This window comes from Choloepus didactylus, chromosome 4 (assembly GCF_015220235.1).
Source record: "Choloepus didactylus isolate mChoDid1 chromosome 4, mChoDid1.pri, whole genome shotgun sequence".
Lineage (NCBI taxonomy): Eukaryota > Metazoa > Chordata > Mammalia > Pilosa > Megalonychidae > Choloepus > Choloepus didactylus.
The window spans coordinates 46,750,674-46,768,513 of NC_051310.1; the positions used below are offsets into that span (position 1 = coordinate 46,750,674).

Below are 17,840 nucleotides of genomic sequence, written 5' to 3' on the forward strand. Positions count from 1 at the left end.
ACCCCAGGAAGAGGTTTTGGGGAGGTGGGGTGGCTGTGGCGCTGGCCGGGACTCGGCCCTGACCCTCCACCCCGCAGGAGGAGATGCTGTCCTGGCTGCAGGGTGTGAGCGCCGCTATCACCGAGTCCCAGAGCATCCGCGTGAAGGCGCAGAGCCTGCCCCTCTCCTGCAGCACCGGCCCCGACGGCGGCCTCGGCAAGAAAGACAAGGAGAAGAGATTCAGCTTCTTCCCCAAAAAGAAGTAGCAGTGGGCGGCTCCTCGCGCGCGGGCCGGCCGGGGTGGACTGACGGGCGGACGCTGCGGGGCGCGGGCATGTGCGGGGATGAGCGCCCGGGCCCGCCCGCCCGACTGCCGGGCCGGGGCGCCCGCGGACTTGACCTCCGCCGCGGCCGGCGCCCTCCTCCAGCCCGCTGCCCGGGCCGCCCGCTGCCTGCCGCCTGCCTGCTCCGAGTCTCCGGGCCGGCCCGGCCGGGGTCCCGGGACCCCACGCTGCACTGCAAACGCTGCCTTCGTCCGCCGGGCCCGGGCGCCCCCTCCCCGCCCGCCGCGCCGCTCCGGCTTCCCCAGCACGGCCCGACCGAGGGCGAGCGCCGGACTCGGCTCCGAGGAGAGGGGCTCCCCGCTCCTCTGGGACCCTCGGGGCGGGAAGACGGTTCTCCGAGGCACACGCCGTCCTCTCCCCACCCCTTCTACGGAGCTGAAGGTGGGCCAGACCCCTAAGTCCCTTAAAAGCTGGAGAAGGCTGACGGGGTGCCTCAAACGCTGCCCACCCCCCACCCCTGGTCGCCTCCAGGGAAAGGAAAAGGGAAGAGGACACTGTGAATGCCTGACCTCCTGCCCCCTAAGGACATGAGGAAGGAGCGTTTAGCTGGGCCCACAGAGCCCTAGCACTGGGCAAGGGGCTGCTGGAGGACCGAGGGGACAGGACAGAAACCAGGGCCTTGGGTGCCCCCCTCACTTCTCCCCCTCTGGGCTTCTTTTGAACCTAGACTCTCACCTCAGGGGCCACCCACATCCCTTCCTTCCTCCTCCTCCCTTCCCCAACGAGAAAGGGAGAGGGTCCATGGGTCCCGCTGGGAGCTTCCTGCTGCCTCTAGCACCCTGTGCTAGAACCACAAATGGTAAAAGGGAGGGTCAGAAAGCTCAAACCGTGGTTAAGAGCTTAGGGCTCAAGGCTCCCAGACCAAGAGGGGCAGATAGGTCTCTACACTGCCTCAGGCTCTGTCTCTTGACTCTGGGACCCTCCCCCAAGGCCCAGTAGCAACCAAACTAGCAACATATGAATCAGAACCAGGACCCCTTAGGGTCACAGTGGAGGTCCCTAAATATAAGATGGACAGACACCCCAGCAGCAGCTGGAGTGAAGCATCCCCAAACCAAATGGCCAATTGTGTTGTCTGCAGCTGGTACTCTATTAGGGAATCGGCTGGACAGACAGCAGAGTTTACCATCCATCACCCTGGGGTGGGCAGTGTGGCCAAGCCTGGGTAGATGCATCACCGCCCATGTGTCTCAACGACCCCTGGACAGCCGGGGCGGGAGCCACGAGCTGTGGTACTCCCTGATCAGCCTCTCCTGGCCTCGGGTCTTGGGAATCATATGGGAGCAGACGTCACCAAATACCTACCACTTCCCATCCCCAGGCACAGCTAAAAGGGGCTCTGCAACCTCCATCACCAGGGATACCTTTCCTCGTGCTGCTAAGGACAGACTTCTAGAGGGAAGAGCCTACTTGTTCCACAAGGATTTCTCCCATCACTCCACTCGGAAAGCAATACAGCTCCAGCCCGGCGTCTTAACTGGGGTTGGGCCCAAAAAGGGGGTCAAGTTGGGGCAGCAGGGATCTTCCCCAGGGAAGATGGTAAAGGTCCTGGGGTCTGCAGTTGCTATTTCCATCACCTTCCCCATGAGAAGGGGCCTTAGATGCCCTGAGATGATTTCCAGGGAAGTAGGTGTGGTTCGGGCATCCACAGGCACTAGGCCTTCCCAGGAACCCTTGGTGCTGATCAGTGCAGGCACAGCTCAGACATCAGTGATCCAATACTACCCATATCCTGTGGTCCTAGCACCATGTCAGCCAACTTCACGCTCACATGAAAAGGGCCACAGAAGGGAAGAAATTATCTCATGACATCTGAGTTCTTCAGATCAGGTGTTCCCACCTCTGTAGCCAGCGTCTTCATTTGGCCTCAGTGCATCTAACCCTGCAGCCCTCTTGGCATCACAGGACACCCAGTGTGCCATTCACCTCGTTTTACACTTGGGGAAACCAAGGCATGAGGCAATAAAGAAGGCTTCTATCAGAAGTCACACTGAAGGGAGTGTCCTAATTTGGAGCAGAGCGGGTTCCTTGCTAAAGGGCAGATGGTGGCAAAAACCTCTCTCAACTGTTTCCCTGAGCCAGTCTGTAGGAGCCAAGGGATAAGGGGTTAACTTATCCCCTCCACATATGCCCAAGAAGCACCTAAAGTGAGGGAATGTCCAGCAGGCAACTCCACAGTCCCAGGGATGAAAGGGCCCCCAGTGGAAGAGCCAGGATTTCACACTGCCCCAAGGTCCCTGTGGGCAAGGGCAGCCAGCTGCATATAACCCTCCACCCATCGCCAGCTCCTTATACATCCCTCCCATATCACACAGGCTCTAAGACGCTCAACCAGCGGGACTGAAACAGCCGTGGGCAATCCTGAAATACACTGGGTTAAGCTCACTGTGCCCTGGCAAGATTGTTCTTTCTTTTCTCCTTGTATTTTCTACTCTGCAGTCTGGTCTTCAACGGTATTCCAGTACTAGGTTGACACACCCCCAGTTCACACCAGCATAACAGGCTTCCTCCCCAGGGCAGTTTTCGAGGAAGCTCCTTCTGGGTGTGGTCAGGCTGTCCTCCTTCCCCTCTCCTTCCCCTGCTTGGGCCCTGGCCTCAAATGACTCTGAGGAAGACATGGAGGGTCCTCAGGCTGCCCTCCTCCAACCCCACCTCCACTAACACCGATAATGGGAGGCCTGTGGTGGTTCGGCTTCCCCTCCACACCACTCCTCCTCCTGCCTGCCTGTCGCAGGGCAACTGGGGTCCCCTAGGCTGGTCCCAGATCCTCCTCCTCCCTCAGAGGGAGGGGGTGGAGAGCCAGAGGAAGAGGACAGCAGGCCACATGGCCTGGTCCCTTGGACAAGCAAGCTCAGGGAGGACCCAAGGGAGGAGGTGGCTGCAGAGGTGCAACCCTGTTGGGCGGAGACCGTGTGAGCTAGGGCTGGCCCTGGGGCCGGCTGGGCCTTGTCCTCCACCTGCTCAAATGTGCTTCCACCAACCAGAGGAAACCCATTTACTAGTTTTTCTAATAAATCGATAATGCTCCATATTTCTCTTTTGGCTCCTCTTGACTAGTCCTTGTTTTCCTTTGCAGTGGGCCAAGGAGCCCCCAGTGAGCACAGGGCAGGGATCAGTGAGCAAAGAGGAGCTCCTGTGTCCACTGTGGAGACAGAGGGACAGCCAGGCTCTCTGGCTTGTCTCTGGGTGTCTCATGGGGCCACTGCCAGCAGGCAGTCCAGCCCTGTGCCTTCCCTGAGACCCAAGAAGAGCTCCCTCGTTGACACATTCAACCAACTTGAGGGCCTGCTGTGGGCACCATGTTTGCTAAGCAAAAATCATATACCTTTCTTCACAGAGCTCAGGAGAGCATCTGGCCAGTGGTCTCAGCCCCCACTGAACATCAGAATCCCCACTCCTGGGACTTATCTCCAGAGGAGCAGTTTCTTTGGTCTGGGTGAAGCTTTTAAAATGATTCTAAGGAGCAGTCAATGAGGACAACAGGCCTGGCCCAAGGTTCCCAGACATAGCTAGATGGTTACATAAAGATCACCCAGGGAAGGTGCTGGCTATAACTTGCCAGGCCCCACCCCCTGAAGAGTCTGAGCCAGGGGGTCGGGGAAGCTGCTCCCAATTTACAGAGGACAGAGCCATGGTGTCAGGGCTGGGACCAGAACCTGGGTGTCCTGACTCACTCCGGCGTGGTTGCGGCTACTCAGTGCCATATCCCAACTCGCCTGGTAGGAATCAGCAGCTCTCTTCTCAGTGACTGTGGAGGTCCACACAGAACATTCTGGCCAGATGGTGGAAGGAGGCCTTGCTCTGCCCTACTCTGCATGTGAGCAGCCTTCACTGCCCTCAGATCTCACCTGCACCTCACTAGGCTCACTGGACCCATCTTCAGGTTGAGTCTGTCCTCCTCAGGCAGAAGGCCCACAGAGCCCTGACCCAGGGGTGGATCTATCACCTGGGCCCTGCAGCCCCCTCCTCCAAGGCCCCAGCCAGAAGAAACTGGGAAAAACAATGCTGGTCCGCCATGGAGAAAGGGCAGAAACCTTATGAATAAATTGGGAAGCGTTCCTAATCCTGTGAATCAAAGACACTTTTGAGAATTGGATGAAAACTGAAGCTCCGTTCCAGAACAATGCACATGCCTCTCTCACCCAGTGCTGCATGTCACTTTAAGACATTTTTAGTCTCCAAGCTCAGACTCCTTGCCATCTAGAAGGTCTCTTAGGAAATGGAGAGTTAAAGCCATCAGACATTGTTAAAAGTCTGCCTATTACAAAAATGTTCTGTTCACTATCCCCCTCCCTCCTATGTATTTTTAGTCCAACTTTGGCCCTTGTGGTAAAGAGCTAACGGCTGACAGGGAGGGGCCTCCACCCCAGAGAGGACCCCAGGGCTGTGGACAGACAGTTACAGGGGAGTGGAGGCAGCAGAGAACAAGACTCCCCCTGCACACGCCCCTGCGGGCCTCTCACACCAGAACCCTAGAGCCTTGTGTTTTGTGAGCATGGATGACGAATGAGTGGACGAGGACAGAACAACTCACGAGTCCCTGGCCCGGGCCACCCCAGCCAGGCCCCAGTAAGGAGGCCACACACGGGTTGGTTGGTCAGCAGTGGTTATTGCACCGTTGGCAAATAATGAAATGTGTGTACATTAGAGACAATCACAAGGGGCAGCAAGACAACCCTCAAAAAGTACCTGAACTGAGTCAATTGTATTCTTACCAGGAGGGGGATACACAACAGAAGAGACATGCTCACGGGCACGCACGCACACATGTACAAATGTCATACAGACCGGGAAGCAATAAATTATTGGCCTCATTCTTGCCTGGATCCTAAGTACAGGCACAGTTAAAGAGCAAAGCCTCCCCAGGCCACGTCCCCCATCTCCCCTGGGAGTGGCAGTGGCCAGCCTACCCTGGAGGTCTGAGCAATGCTTTTCTCCCTAGGATGAAGTGAGCTTAAATATTTGGCTTCTTACCAGAGAAGACTATGCACAAGGGAAATAGCCACACTGGCTTCACAGGGGGAGAACGGCTCGTCTGGGCCTGTGGGGCGTTGTTGCAAGCCTCAGGGGCGTGCCCATGCCTAGCACAGGTAGCAGGTGAGGACACTCACTTGCTGAGTACACTGGACACCGGAACATTCCAGAAGACAGCAGAGGGGCAAACATTTCCAAGGACACTGGGGTGGGAGTGGGGGAGCTCCTGTGAGCCAAGGAGAGCCCAGGCTTATGGGGAAGTGTGCAGAGGTCCTCCCTCCCCCAAGGAGCAAGAGTCAACCTATGGAGTTCAAGGCCTGGAATTTCTCCCGCAGGTTTCTCACTCTGCCCTGCTGGCTTGTGTCCACTGGGTCCTTGTGGCCCTCTTCCTTCAGCCAGTACTCTGCAGCCTCCTGGGAATTCTGGCCCTGCCCCGTTATGGCCGGTCCCCAACCGTTGTCCTGTTCCTCCAGCCCCTCAGCGGGGCCTGACAGGGCTCCTTTCTCCATCACAATCACCCGCCGGTTGTTCTCCAGGGTGAGGTCTGCAGTGACATACAGGGCCTCACCTCTGCCCAGCCCGCCTTGGGGTGATGCCCCAGGAGGCTGGGGCTGGGTGGCCTCCCTGCCTCCTCGGCCCTTCTTGGCGTTGAGGCTGCTACAGCGGCTCACTCCACCCGAGGGCAGAGGCTCCATCATGTTTTCGGGTACCGAGCGGCTCCGGTTGACTGGTGGGCCACGGGGCCGGCTGCCCTCGGCCTGGAGCGCCTTGTTGTGGGAGGTGTACTTGGAGCGAAGCTCTCGGACATCGGGCCAGTTGAAGGTCTCAGTGTCAAGGGGGCTGAGGGGGCTGCGGGCAGAGGGCTGGATTCCAGATGAGGTGGTCCTCGGGCTGACATCAGGGGGGATGAAGGAGAACGGCCGCAGGGACGTCTCCCCTGCAGAGCAGGGCTTAGGGGGGCTGTGCTCCTGGACCATTGTCGGCTCATAGTTGAGAAGGGACAGCACCGGCTTCCTTTTACCTATGAGGAGAAGGAGAGCTGCCTGAACCAGTGGCAGAGGCAGGGCACCAACCTTCCCTGAACCGCCTGGGACTAACTTTCTAGACAAGGCTGGTTGTTGGGATTCTGAGTGTGATGAGAGAGAAATTTCATCTACCTTTCATAGCCTCTTTAACAAAGGGAAAGGAGAAAAATAAGAAAAGGCAGCAGAAAAGGGGTGTGTGCCAGTTTGGATACATTATGCCCCCCAAGAAAAAGTCATGATCTTTTAATCCAGTCTCATGGGATATTGGGATTAGGTTCTTTCCATGGAGATGTAACCCACCCAACTGTGAGTGACAACTTTGTTTAGGGTGTGACCTCTGATTGAATGTTTCCATGGAGGTGTGGCCCCACCCATTCAGCATGGGTTTTGATTATTCCACTGGAGTCTTATAAATGAGCTCACAAACAGAAGGACCTCAGAGCTGTGGCTGAGAGACATTCTGAAGCCATTGAAAGCTGACGCTGACATTTTGGAGAATGCCATTTGTAACACAACCTGGGAGCAAGCAGACGCCAGCCACATGCCTTCCCAGCTAACAGAGGTTTCCTGGATGCCAATGGCCATCCTTCAGGGAAGGTACCCTATTGTAGATGTCTTACCTTGAACAGTTAATGGCCTTAAGACTGTAACTTTGTAACCAAATAAACCCCCTCTGTAAAAGCCAATCCATTTCTGATGTTTTACAAAATGGCAGCATTAGCAAACCGGAATGCGGGGCATGGCCACATTTCCTCCAGAAGTCTCTGCTGGAGAGGAATGGCTTGGGGGAGGGCTGTGAAAGGGCCCCAGGGGTGCAGGCTTGGCCCCGTGTTAGACTGGCTGCCAAGGCACAAGAGCCCACCCCCCGCTCTCCGTGGCCCGGGGTCCAGCCTCTCTCTCTGGTAGAGACCTTCAGAGGTCACTTCACCAGGAGCCAGTTGGCTCCTGACTGGCTCCTCTATCTCCAGACTTGCAGGAGGGGCCCACCCCTTGTCCCCAGTCCTTAAAGGTACCTGTGCCACCCAATGGTTCTCCAGCCTCCTTGTGCAGGCAGGGAATGGTGGGGCTCTTCCCGTCCCTCTCAGGGGCTGCCCTTTCCCACTGCAGTGGCAGCCTGGCCACCTCCGACTTGTTGCTCTTGATCCGGAGGCTGTACTGGCGGGCCAGCTGGTAGACCTTGTTTTTGACGCGCTCACTCACGTGGCCGTCCATCACATGGGAGAGCTGCACAATGCGGGGGTGCAGCGGGGTCACCAGGTCCCCCTGTGCACTGCTGCTCAGCTCCTTCACCAGCTCCCTCAGTTCCCGGGCCAGGTGGGAAGGGCTGGGCCGCTCGGTCGGGGAGGCGCTCTCCGGTGAGGCAGTGGCCGATTCCTCGGTGATGGCGCCCAGCTCGTGCTCCTCCAGGATGAAAAGCGGCTCGTGCAGGTCAAAGCCATTCTCCTGGCCCTGGCCCTGGCCCAGCCCCTTCCGAGGGCTCTCCCCAGAAGAATCCTTCCCCTCCCAGAGCTTCAAAATTTCCGAAGAAGGTCGGAACTCGGCATCTGTGATGGGAGCTGGGTCCCTGGAGTACCCCTGGCCCGGTCCAGGTTGCTCAAACAGGGCCCACGAAGCTGGTCGGGAGCCCACCTGTCTCTTGTGCCCTGGAGGAACTGTAGGCTCTGGGTCTGGCCTGGGAAGGCTGTTGATCCTGGAGACAGAGTTTTTCACCAGCCCTTTGGGGATGTAGGAGAGGCTCTCCCGGCGCCGGATACTAAAGCCCGCGTCCTGGTGCTCTGCGTTCTCATAGTAGCTCTTGATTCTGTCCAGCAATAGCCGATCCTGGGAGGAAAGCATTGAGTCCTTCTTACAGGGGGCCCTGTCGGGTTCTGCTGAGCAGCCTGGGCTCGGGGGCTCCGTCCCGTTGACAGAAGGGCCGCTCTCTATGGCCACCCCCTCGCTATTGTCCACTTCTGGGGGGAGCTGGGAGCTGAGGGAGTCAGTGGTGCTGCTGCACCAGGCTGGGACCTTCTCGCTGCTCTCCAGGCTGAGCATGCTGCTGCTGCGGCTAACCAGCCGTGGGCTCCCAAAGCCACTGGCCTTGCCGTCCTCCAGCGCCAAGCTGCTCCGCCGGGAGAAGCTACTGACAAACCGCTCAGCGATGACGCTGGCCTGGTCCAGTACGGATGGTGGCAGGAGGCTCTCAGGCTCCTGGGTCGCCCCCATTTCCTCCTCCTCCTCCTCACTGCTCAGGGCCTTGAGGTCCTCGGTGCTCTCGGCCACCACGAAGTCCACCACGTCACCTGGGTGACCCATCCCCAGCAGCCCCTGGGGGCCATCCAGCTGTGTTTCCAGGACTTCTGGAGACTCCATGTCTGAGGACATCTCCTCGGTGCTGGGAACTTCCAGGTCAGCAAAGACCTCCTGCTCTGTCCCAGGCTCAGGATCTGGCTCAACCTGGAACACAACAGAAAGTTCACGTGAGCAGAAAACCTTCTCCATGAGACCCAGAGGACGAGGGAATAGCACATCTTCCTGAAGCTCAGTGAGAGGGGGCTGCAGTTTGGGACTGAGGGCAATCAGCATAATTACTTGCTCAAAAGTAATGCAGCTTCCAAATGGAGCTGAGAGGTCACTCTGGTGGACATTCTTACACACCATACAGATAACCCTTTTTAGGTTTTAATGCATTGGAATAGCTAGAAGTAAATACCTGAAACTATCAAACTCCAACCCACTAGCCTTGACTCTTGAAGATGATTGTATAGCAATGTAGCTTACAAGGGGTGATAGTGTGATTGTGAAAACCTTGCAGATCACACTTCCTTTAACCAATGTATGGATGGATGAGTAGAAAAATGGGGACAAAAAGTAAATGAAAAATAGAGTGGGGAGGGATGATTTGGGTGTTCTTTTTTACTTTTATTTATTCTTATTTTTACTTTTTCTGGTATAGGGAAAATGTTCAGAAAAAATAGATTGGGGTGATGAATGCACAACTATATGATGGTACTGTGAACAGCTGATGGTACACCATGGATGATTGTATAGTATGTGAATATATTGCAATAAAATTGAATTTTAAAAAAATAGTGAGGCAGCAGGTCCTTAGAGAAACAAGCATGATCAGGTCCCTTGGTCACTTTGCAGCGGGGGTGCCGGGGTGCTGGGCCCACATCCTCAAACTCAAGGAAAATCCTAGAAACATGGACAGGGTGGCGGCACCTCTCGGGCAGCCTGCCAGGGTACTACAGGGACCAGGTGGGAACACACAGCGCAGGATCAGGCTCTGCCCAGTTTTCCCAGAGCTTCTGCTCTCCTAGGCACCCCACAGAGCCCATTGGTAAGGCCTAGGGGCTCCCCACCCAGGAGTTCTGGGGTTCAAACACAAGCATGAGCAACATCAGCAGCTCCCAACTTCCCTGGGGGAGGATCAGGGTCCTGAGAATAACGCAACCAAGTGCTGGCATCTTGCCAGAGGGTGGAGCTGGGAATTTGGCTCCTATCGGCCAGCCTCAGCACCTGCGGGCAAGCACAGACTCGGCATATGCCAGGCCAGATGGACAAGGAGGGGAGCAAGCTGCAGAATTTCCGTTTGATCACCTTGAAGGTAATTTGAGCCATAAAACTGGCCAGCACAGGCAGCTTGTGAGAGAAGTTTTTTGGAAGAAGAATGCAAAGAACTCTACATTCCAAGGCATCAAACCTGATTCCATTAGTTCTAATCCAGAACCTTCCAAACAAGACCCATGCTCTGGAATCTGGACTGACCAGCACAGTAGCAATCAGCCAGGAGTGTCTGCTGAGCATTTGAAATGTGGTCAGTCCAAATGGAGACCTGCTGTAAGCAAGGGTAACATACACCCCGGATTTCAGAGACTTCATAGAAGAAAAAGTCTTGAATATGTCATTAATAATTTTTATTTTGACTACATGTTAAACTGATAACGTTTTGGATATATTGGTTTAAACAATATACGATAAAAATTAATTTCACCTGTTCTTTTACATTTTTTTTTTACATGGCTACTAGGAAATTTAAAGTTCACCTGTGGCTCACATTCTAATCTTACTGGCCAGCTCTGCTTTGGGCTCTTATCCAACATCATCCAGGTCTCTTAATCCTGTCCTGGCTGTGAGGGCCACCCTGGGGTGTAGCCTTGCCCTCGTGAACTTTTTTGGTAACTTTGGGAAAGTGAAGGACTCAGTTCCACACAACCCACTGGCAACATGGGGTCGTGGGAGGGGGCTTCTGGGTCTGAGACCTCAGCCCACTGTCAGGTAAGTCACTCAACCTCTCTAAGCCTCTTTTTCCCTTCCAAGGCTGTTACAGGGAAAAGGAAGAAATAAAATATCTGATACGTAGGAGGCATCCAGTAGATATCAATATCCTACCCCTTTATATAGTATGAGTTCTTAGGAAATGTACACAGAAGTGTCAAATGCTAGAAGAGCAGGATCTATACAACCTACTTGCAAATGTTTAGAAAACAGATACATAGATTGATAGACTATAACAGACTGATCCAACAAGTGTAGCAAAATGCAAAAAGTTGGTAAATCTGGGGATCTGGGTGGGGGTATGTTGGAGTTCTGTGTATTGTTTGTTTGTTTTGTTTTGTTTTTGTTTTGTATTGTTTTTCGCAACTTTCCTGTAGGTTTGACATTATTTCAAAAGAAAAAAGTTCCCTACCCATTGTCCAGGTGGGCCCAGGGGTGGTTTAAATGTGACACCCTGGTGGGTGCAGGGCCTTGTGCCCTGTACAAAGTGACCAATCGAGGTGGGGCTGATCTATCTAGCTCACTTCACTAGCTGTGCCGCTTAGCATGGGATTGCATCTGCCCAAGAGGCATCTTCTCCTAATTCGTAGAAAGAAGCTGTCTGCTCACCAAGCCGTGCACCCCTAATTTGGATGGGCTTTCTAAAGAGCTGAGAGTCCCAGTCCCAGGGGTGGGGTATCCCACAGGCCTGAAAGCCACACCTGCAGACCTGGATTTCTGGGCTCCAGGTACCACCACGCTCACCTTCTCCCCCCACTCCCCCACCTGCTGCCTGCTCAGATAGCTGCTCACCTCCGGCACGGAAGAGACGGACTCGAAGCTCATGCGCTTCTCAGCACTAGTTGGAGACCGGACCCGGGGCCTTCTGTGGCCCTGGGAGCCTTCTGACTCCCTGCGCCCCTTCCCCTGCAGCAGGGAGAGGGCAGACGTCAGCACCCAGGGCAACTGGGTGCTGGTCCCTTCTACATCCTAGCATAGGCAGCCCCTCCCTGAGCCCCAAGGGGGCTGGGCTGCACCAAGTCAGCCTTGGATCTGAGCCATTTCAGAGTCGGACTGAACCGCCAAGTGTGGGGATGGAGAAATCCCAGGCAGGCGTGTGGCCTCTGGCTATAGCCCAGACCTCTGGAAAAGCCCAACCCGCCTTCCCCATCCAGGCCAAGTGGACTTGACCTTTCCACCCCCACTGTGTGCTGGCTTCACCCTTTCCTGACCACCCTGCACCCCATTAGTCATGCTGATTGGATAGTACACTGGTTAGCACCCAGAACTGGAACAGCACATGCCAGGGGCTCACCAGGGCATGACAGCAAGAGAGGGGGTTAGGAAGTGCTGATGGCAGGAGTAAAGGGGAGGGAGGGGAGGAGACTCTCGGCAGGCAAGCACATGCCAGGGAACATGCAAGGAGGAGGGGAGATCAAAGAGACACCTCACCATAGCGCCCCGGGAGAAAAGTAAAGCGTTGGCCCGATAGTGCCAGCAGTGGAGGGCGGCCAGCAGGGAGCTGGCAAAGTCGGCTACCTGCTCCGCCACTGCCAGGCTCTCCTCCTCCTCCTCCTCCTCTTCCTCCACCTCCTCCTCCTCCTCCTCCTCCGAGCCTGGGGGATCCGGCCCAGGCCCCTTCTTGCTGCCTTCATGCCCTGCCAGGTCCTCCAGAGAGACCTGAAAGGCCTGATCTTCCTCCTCCTCTTCCTCTTCCACCACCTCCTCCTCCTCCTCCTCCTCCTCCTGATCCTCCTGGGCAGCCCCTTCCACTTCCGGCTGCAGGCCCCGAGGACGGGGGTGCTGCCCGAAGTCCAGGAGAGTGCCGGCACTGCCCGCGTGCTGTCCAGAGCACAGGAGCCCTCGTGACCAGCCTCCGGGCCACCTCCCCTGCTCCTGCCCGTGGCTGGGGTGGGGAAACTTCATGCACAAAGCTGCTTCTAGAATCCCAACCCCTGGTGGAGACCAGGGGTCAGTGAGGAGCAGGGGAGCCTCATGGTGAGAAGGCTGGGGCCCGGGAAAGCTGAGACTGGGGCCTGGTCCGGAACTCAGGACCCTAAGGGGCCTGCCTGTCCCAGAGGGAGGGAGAGACAAGAGGATCCTGGCTGGGCAGGCCACCATCTGGGTGCCATCCTTGGAAAAGGGTACAGAAGGGTCACCAGGGGCAACTCTGGGACCCTCAGAGAGCCCAAGACACAGTAGGTGCCTGATGGCAGTTGTTGAATAAATGAAGGTAGTGGGACCTGGAGGGGCCCCCCAGGGGCTGACTCGGATGTCCGACCCTCCAGCCAGCCAATCCCTTCCCCCCCCAGCCCCACTGCCCACTGGCCTCACCTTCATTCCTGCTGCTCTGGCTGCTGACACCACCACGTCCCCTGCACAGGGCGAGAGGGAGAGGAGGTCCACACGCAGGACAAAGAACCTCTTTTAGCGGCCAGAGGCCCAGAGACCCTGGGGAAGGTCTCACTGGGGGTCTGTCCACCCAGGCTGTTACCTGCTTCACCTCCCTACTCCACCTCCCACCCACACTTACACGCCGCCCCCTCCCCAGAGCTCATGGGGAATGGCCATCCACACTCACCTTTCTCATTCAGTTGCCTGAGCAGGTGTCTGGTCGGCTCTGTGGAGGAAAGCAAATGGGCCCAGTCGGCAGCAGTCCAGGAAGAGCTGCAGCCGGCCCTGATCCCGCGCTCCAGCACCACCTGCCCATCACCAGCTCAAAGTCCACTCTGGCTCGGCTCCCGGAAGCCCTAGGAAGGCTGCCCTCCACAGTGCCACTGAGCCCCTCACACCTACCCAACAGGGAGGCCAGACCCGGGCCGCTGGCATCCAGCTCTGGGGACCCCCTCTCTGACCACCAGCCCTGGCTGCCCACACAGTCTCTGCAGCAGTGCACCTTGCCCAGGGCCCTCGGTCCTGGGGCCATGGGGTGGAGAGCAGAGCCTCATGCTGCTCCGCTGAGACCAGCTAGCCATGCTTCCGGAGGCTCCTGGGTCCAGCTCAAGCCCCAGGCGCCCTTGCAGGGAGCTCCTCGGCATGTCAGCTGCACCCACCACCAAGCCCCCTCAAGAGCAACCCGACTGGAAAGCAGAGGTCGCACCCAACTTTCTACGGCCCTTAAGGCCTGGCACCACGAAGCTTCTCTGCCCGCTGGGGAGTGTTGCCCAGCCGAACGGGGGGCAACCAGGCTCTGGGTACAGGATACAAAACACATCCATTAGGCTGATGGTGTCTCCACCATTTACCCCAGCTTTTCTGGAGACACATTTGAGACGGGAGGGCAAGGGTAAGAGGACACTGTCTCAGGGACCTCCCTCGACAGAGCCCTGGCCTTGACCCACCCCTATCCTTGCCCAACTGGCGTTAAGTGGGATGGGTACAATTCTCTATAAACTTAGAACCAGAAGGAAAGTCTACCGAGGACTTCCTGGGCAGAAGAGCATATGGAAGAATTTTGTTCTACACACATACATGCATGTGTGTGCGCAAACATGGACATATACTCTTTCTGCATGAATGTAAGTAAACACCCAATTATTTTTAAACTGAGAGAAATATAACATATTCTACTCTTTCATTTTAAAACCTGTAATCAGGAATACTTAAAATAAATGACAAACAATGTAGGATAAAACCACAGGAGCTTACTGATCCATAGTACACTCATAAGTCCATCTCAGCTCTCTGGAAGTAGGAGCAGAAAGGCCTCTGGACAACGAGGGCAGATGGCAAAGCCCAGGTGCTACAGCTCCCGCACACAGCCTGGGTCCTCCCTCTCAGTGAATCCCAGGCTGCTTTTACACACAGTTCCCAAAAGCTCCGTCGAGCGATTTCTAACAGATTTGTAGAGGGAAGATGGGCTGCTACAGGCAAACACGCTAAGACCCATGAGAATGAACATTTTCAGTGTTACAGAAGAACTGTAGAGATGGCTATGACACCTCAAATACAAGCTATCTCCGTGGTAACCAACAGCCCAGCCACCCCAGCCACCCAGGGGAATCTGGCAGTGCACGTGCCACCGATGGCTCTAGCACCTGCCAATTCAGAAAAGTGCCAATCCAATTGGGGTCAGCATCCTCCATCTTATAAGGCCCCGAAGTATAACATATGTTTTAGAAAGGTCTATTTCATAATGGTTAGCACTAAAAACAAAAGCGAACTCTTTTAGCGTTTACAGGGTAGAACCTCAGCCTCATGGGAATTTCAGTCTCTAAAATGGCTCATTTCCTGGGTGCCTTGGAAAACTAAAGTTGTGATGCTAACATTGGGATGATAATATTACTGTTATTACCAGCACCGTCACTTAGAGAGCACATCTACGTGCTTTTGATCATATGCCAGGGCGAGATGACAGGGACGTTAGAGGGACAGGGACATACAAAGTAGCACCCCCAGTTTGAGACTCTTAACATAGGGTACACATAGCAAATTTGTCCAGATTCCAAAATCACCCTGAATAATGCCATACAAAACAAAAATGCAAAACCTTTCCAAAGACTTCTCAGCTCCATCTTCCAGAAGACCAAAGACCAAAGAACAGTTCACACAGGTGTTCGGGGAATACGGGGGTCATGTCCAACCAAAGCCCAGTGGAGAAACAAACCAGGACAGCCCTCTCAATGACTCCAAAATTGTTCTCTCCAGGAGTCCTCACCCCAACTGCCACCTCATGTAAAAATCTGGCAGGCACACGGCTTAGGCCAAACCTGTCCTTCAGCCTCAAATGAAAGTTAAAGTGAAAACAGACTTAGAAAACACACGTACACACCTCACACCATGGGGACTCAGAATAAAAGCAAGGTTTTTTCTTTCTAAATAGGCTATTCATTCCAATAAATCCAAGAGCATAATAGCAAGCCCAGTAATGGAAAAAAACCTGGGAGAGGAAAACTTTTTCCTAAGACCCAAAGTAAATATTTCCCATCTGGACTTGGTGCCACTTGAAGTCTAATTTGTTTTCCCCAAGTCCTGCTTCTGCTCTGTTGTTCCAGGACTGGGCTGGGGACCATCCGTGATCCCAGGCGGCAAAGGAGGGAGGATTCGATTGCAGGGGAGCTAAGAAGCAATCCCAAGAGCTGAGTGAACAAGTGTCCTGAGGGCCTTGAAAGAGGCGGGCTGCCCAACCCCGGCAGGCAAGAAGGCCCAGAGGCGGCTGCTGGGAGGGCAGCCTGGGTGCAGGGAGAAGATGCTCCCTGGATGCCCCTCGACCCTACCTCCTGCCCTTTCCTAGGATTCCTGGAGAGGTGAGAGAGGCAGCCCTAGACATGGCTACCGACAGTCCCCTGCCTGGTCAAGGGTCCTCTGAAGAGGCCTCTCTGCCCACCCAAGTCCTCCCTTACCAGACTGCCGGCGTCCTTGGCGCATGTGGGTGGACACCTCATCCTGGGAGGACCAGGCCTTCTTCAGCCGCTCTGGGCTGCAGCGGTAGCGGGTGGGATCTGCACACAGGACAGAGACAATCGGGCCCCCGGCTCCCTGTGATTGCCCGTGCCCTCTGCTCACACTGTGGCCGGATCCCACCGTGTCTCTGCTGCCCACCCCAGGGCCAAGCTCCGGAAGCCTCCAATGCCCCCTCCTCTTCTGTCTCTTCTGTCCTACAGCAGCCCGGGAGCCCCACCCCTCGGTGGCAACGGGGCCACTAGCCTCGCAGTGTATACCCCCATCCCCTGGCAAAAGGAGCCTCCCCATCTTCCCTGCTCCCTGGAATACAAGCATGAGGCAAAGCTTCCCCGGGGTTCAAGCTGACCTAGATAGATGTCCACAGATAGGGACAAAATAGACAGAAAAGGGTACACTTACAATAGGAATCCATTTCCAAGATGGCTTCCTTGGCCTGAAAGGGGAAGGGAAACAACCAGTTATGACCTTGCTATGTGCTGTACTCGAGCTCAGCTCTTGCTGCTCCAGGAGCACCCACAGTGCTGCGCTGAGACCCATGTCCAGAAGCAGAGGCCCCAGCAGATGCTTGGGAGCTGGCTCTGAGGGCAGCTCTCTCCCCGCACCCCTCTCAGGGGCTGGCCTGGGAGCTCACCTTCTGGGGGATGGTGGTGTGGTGGTTTTCCAGGATGAGCCTCTTGATGTGGTGAGTCCAGTTCCGTTTCTCCTCCACTGTTCTGGCCTGGAGGGACCCAAGGGAGAGGGGCCCGGGGATCATCATCATAAGGCCTGAAGCTGCCCGGCCTGGACTGTGCTTCTGCCAAGGCGGCAGACTGCTGGGGCCCTGGTGAGGGTGTCGTGACCCCTCACCAAACCAGGTGAAGTACACACAATTCTATGTCATAGAGGGAGACGCCGAGGCTCGGTGCAGCCGAGGGAGGGGAGGAGCCGGGTTCCACACGCAGGTGGGTTTGGTTCCAAAGCCCCTCTGGAGGCCTTGCAAAGACAACCTTGTTCTGCTGCCCAATCGCCCCGGCCCGCCCCTCACCTGGATGCTGTACTGCTGCTTGCTGTGCTTGTAGTGGGTGACGGTGAAGCACAGGGAGTCTCGCGCGCTTTCGATCAGCATGAGGGAGGAGCACTGGGGGCAGAGGAAAAGGGCAATCAGGTGTGAGAGGGGTGCGGCAGCCTGGGGAATGCAGGGGGAGTAATCTTGGAAGGATGAAGCTGTGTCCACGCTGAGCCCAGGGGCTGGATGATGCAGGACAAGGAGGGCAGCCCGGGCCCACTGGGAAGAGGAGAAGGAGGTGGCAGCTGCTTACCGGGATGTGACCCTTGTAGACAAAGTGATCGCCCCGCTTCTTGGTGATGAGCAGTGCCTTGTCGAAGAGGAAGAAGGCCCTCTCGTTGCGCACGCGGTGCACACGGAAGGCGCCCTCCAGGACGAGCTCTCCGTAGGTGGTCAGGTCTGGCCCCTTCCAGTTGATGAGCAGTGACTGAATCTCCTGCAGCAGAGAAGCCGCCGACCCCCAGGGCCAGGCTGCTCATGACCCTGCTGGGGACCGCACAGGGCCCCAGGAGGCTCACGCAGACCCCACCCCCCAGGCCTGGGTCCCCCAGAGAAGCCAGCCCCCACCGGGGCCCGCCACCCCAGCTGCTCCCAGCAGAACCACCACATGCCCTTCTCCAAGGGGGGCTTCCCTCCAGCCACCCAGCCCGGCAGAACCTGGAGCCGGACCGCGTGCTCGTGCCTCCTCTTCATGTCGTTGATGTACCAGGCCACGCAGGTCATGGTGTCGATGGCATCCTCCACCACCTCGAAGCCGTCCTCTTCTTCATCAAAATGTTTAGCGATTTCCTGTACCAGACAGAGGGGTTTGGGCAACCCAGACTCGAGGAT

At 56.2% G+C, this 17,840-nt stretch overlaps 2 protein-coding genes across 11 annotated transcripts in view; one reads left to right on the plus strand and one right to left on the minus strand.

Annotated features, from left to right (window-relative positions):
• Positions 1 to 3,354, plus strand: part of SPTB (spectrin beta, erythrocytic) — a 121,712-nt gene extending 118,358 nt beyond the window's left edge. For all 7 annotated transcript variants that reach the window (XM_037832525.1, XM_037832524.1, XM_037832528.1 and 4 more), the window contains one exon: positions 78 to 3,354. In XM_037832525.1, the coding sequence (XP_037688453.1) occupies positions 78 to 245 (168 nt within the window). In that variant the 3' untranslated portion in view covers positions 246 to 3,354. The remainder of the gene's footprint in view (positions 1 to 77) is intronic.
• Positions 3,355 to 4,912: 1,558 nt separating this feature from the next.
• Positions 4,913 to 17,840, minus strand: part of PLEKHG3 (pleckstrin homology and RhoGEF domain containing G3) — a 62,420-nt gene continuing 49,492 nt past the window's right edge. For 3 of the 4 annotated variants that reach the window (XM_037832533.1, XM_037832532.1, XM_037832535.1), the window contains exons 7-18: positions 17,667 to 17,798; positions 17,263 to 17,445; positions 16,989 to 17,081; positions 16,596 to 16,682; positions 16,364 to 16,397; positions 15,904 to 16,002; positions 13,143 to 13,181; positions 12,896 to 12,936; positions 12,101 to 12,403; positions 11,375 to 11,488; positions 7,336 to 8,758; positions 4,913 to 6,318 (exon numbers count right to left, since the gene is read on the minus strand). In XM_037832533.1, coding sequence (XP_037688461.1) covers positions 5,594 to 6,318; positions 7,336 to 8,758; positions 11,375 to 11,488; positions 12,101 to 12,403; positions 12,896 to 12,936; positions 13,143 to 13,181; positions 15,904 to 16,002; positions 16,364 to 16,397; positions 16,596 to 16,682; positions 16,989 to 17,081; positions 17,263 to 17,445; positions 17,667 to 17,798 — 3,273 coding nt within the window. In that variant the 3' untranslated portion in view covers positions 4,913 to 5,593. The remainder of the gene's footprint in view (positions 6,319 to 7,335; positions 8,759 to 11,374; positions 11,489 to 12,100; positions 12,404 to 12,895; positions 12,937 to 13,142; positions 13,182 to 15,903; positions 16,003 to 16,363; positions 16,398 to 16,595; positions 16,683 to 16,988; positions 17,082 to 17,262; positions 17,446 to 17,666; positions 17,799 to 17,840) is intronic. The other variant, XM_037832534.1, reaches the window with a different exon arrangement.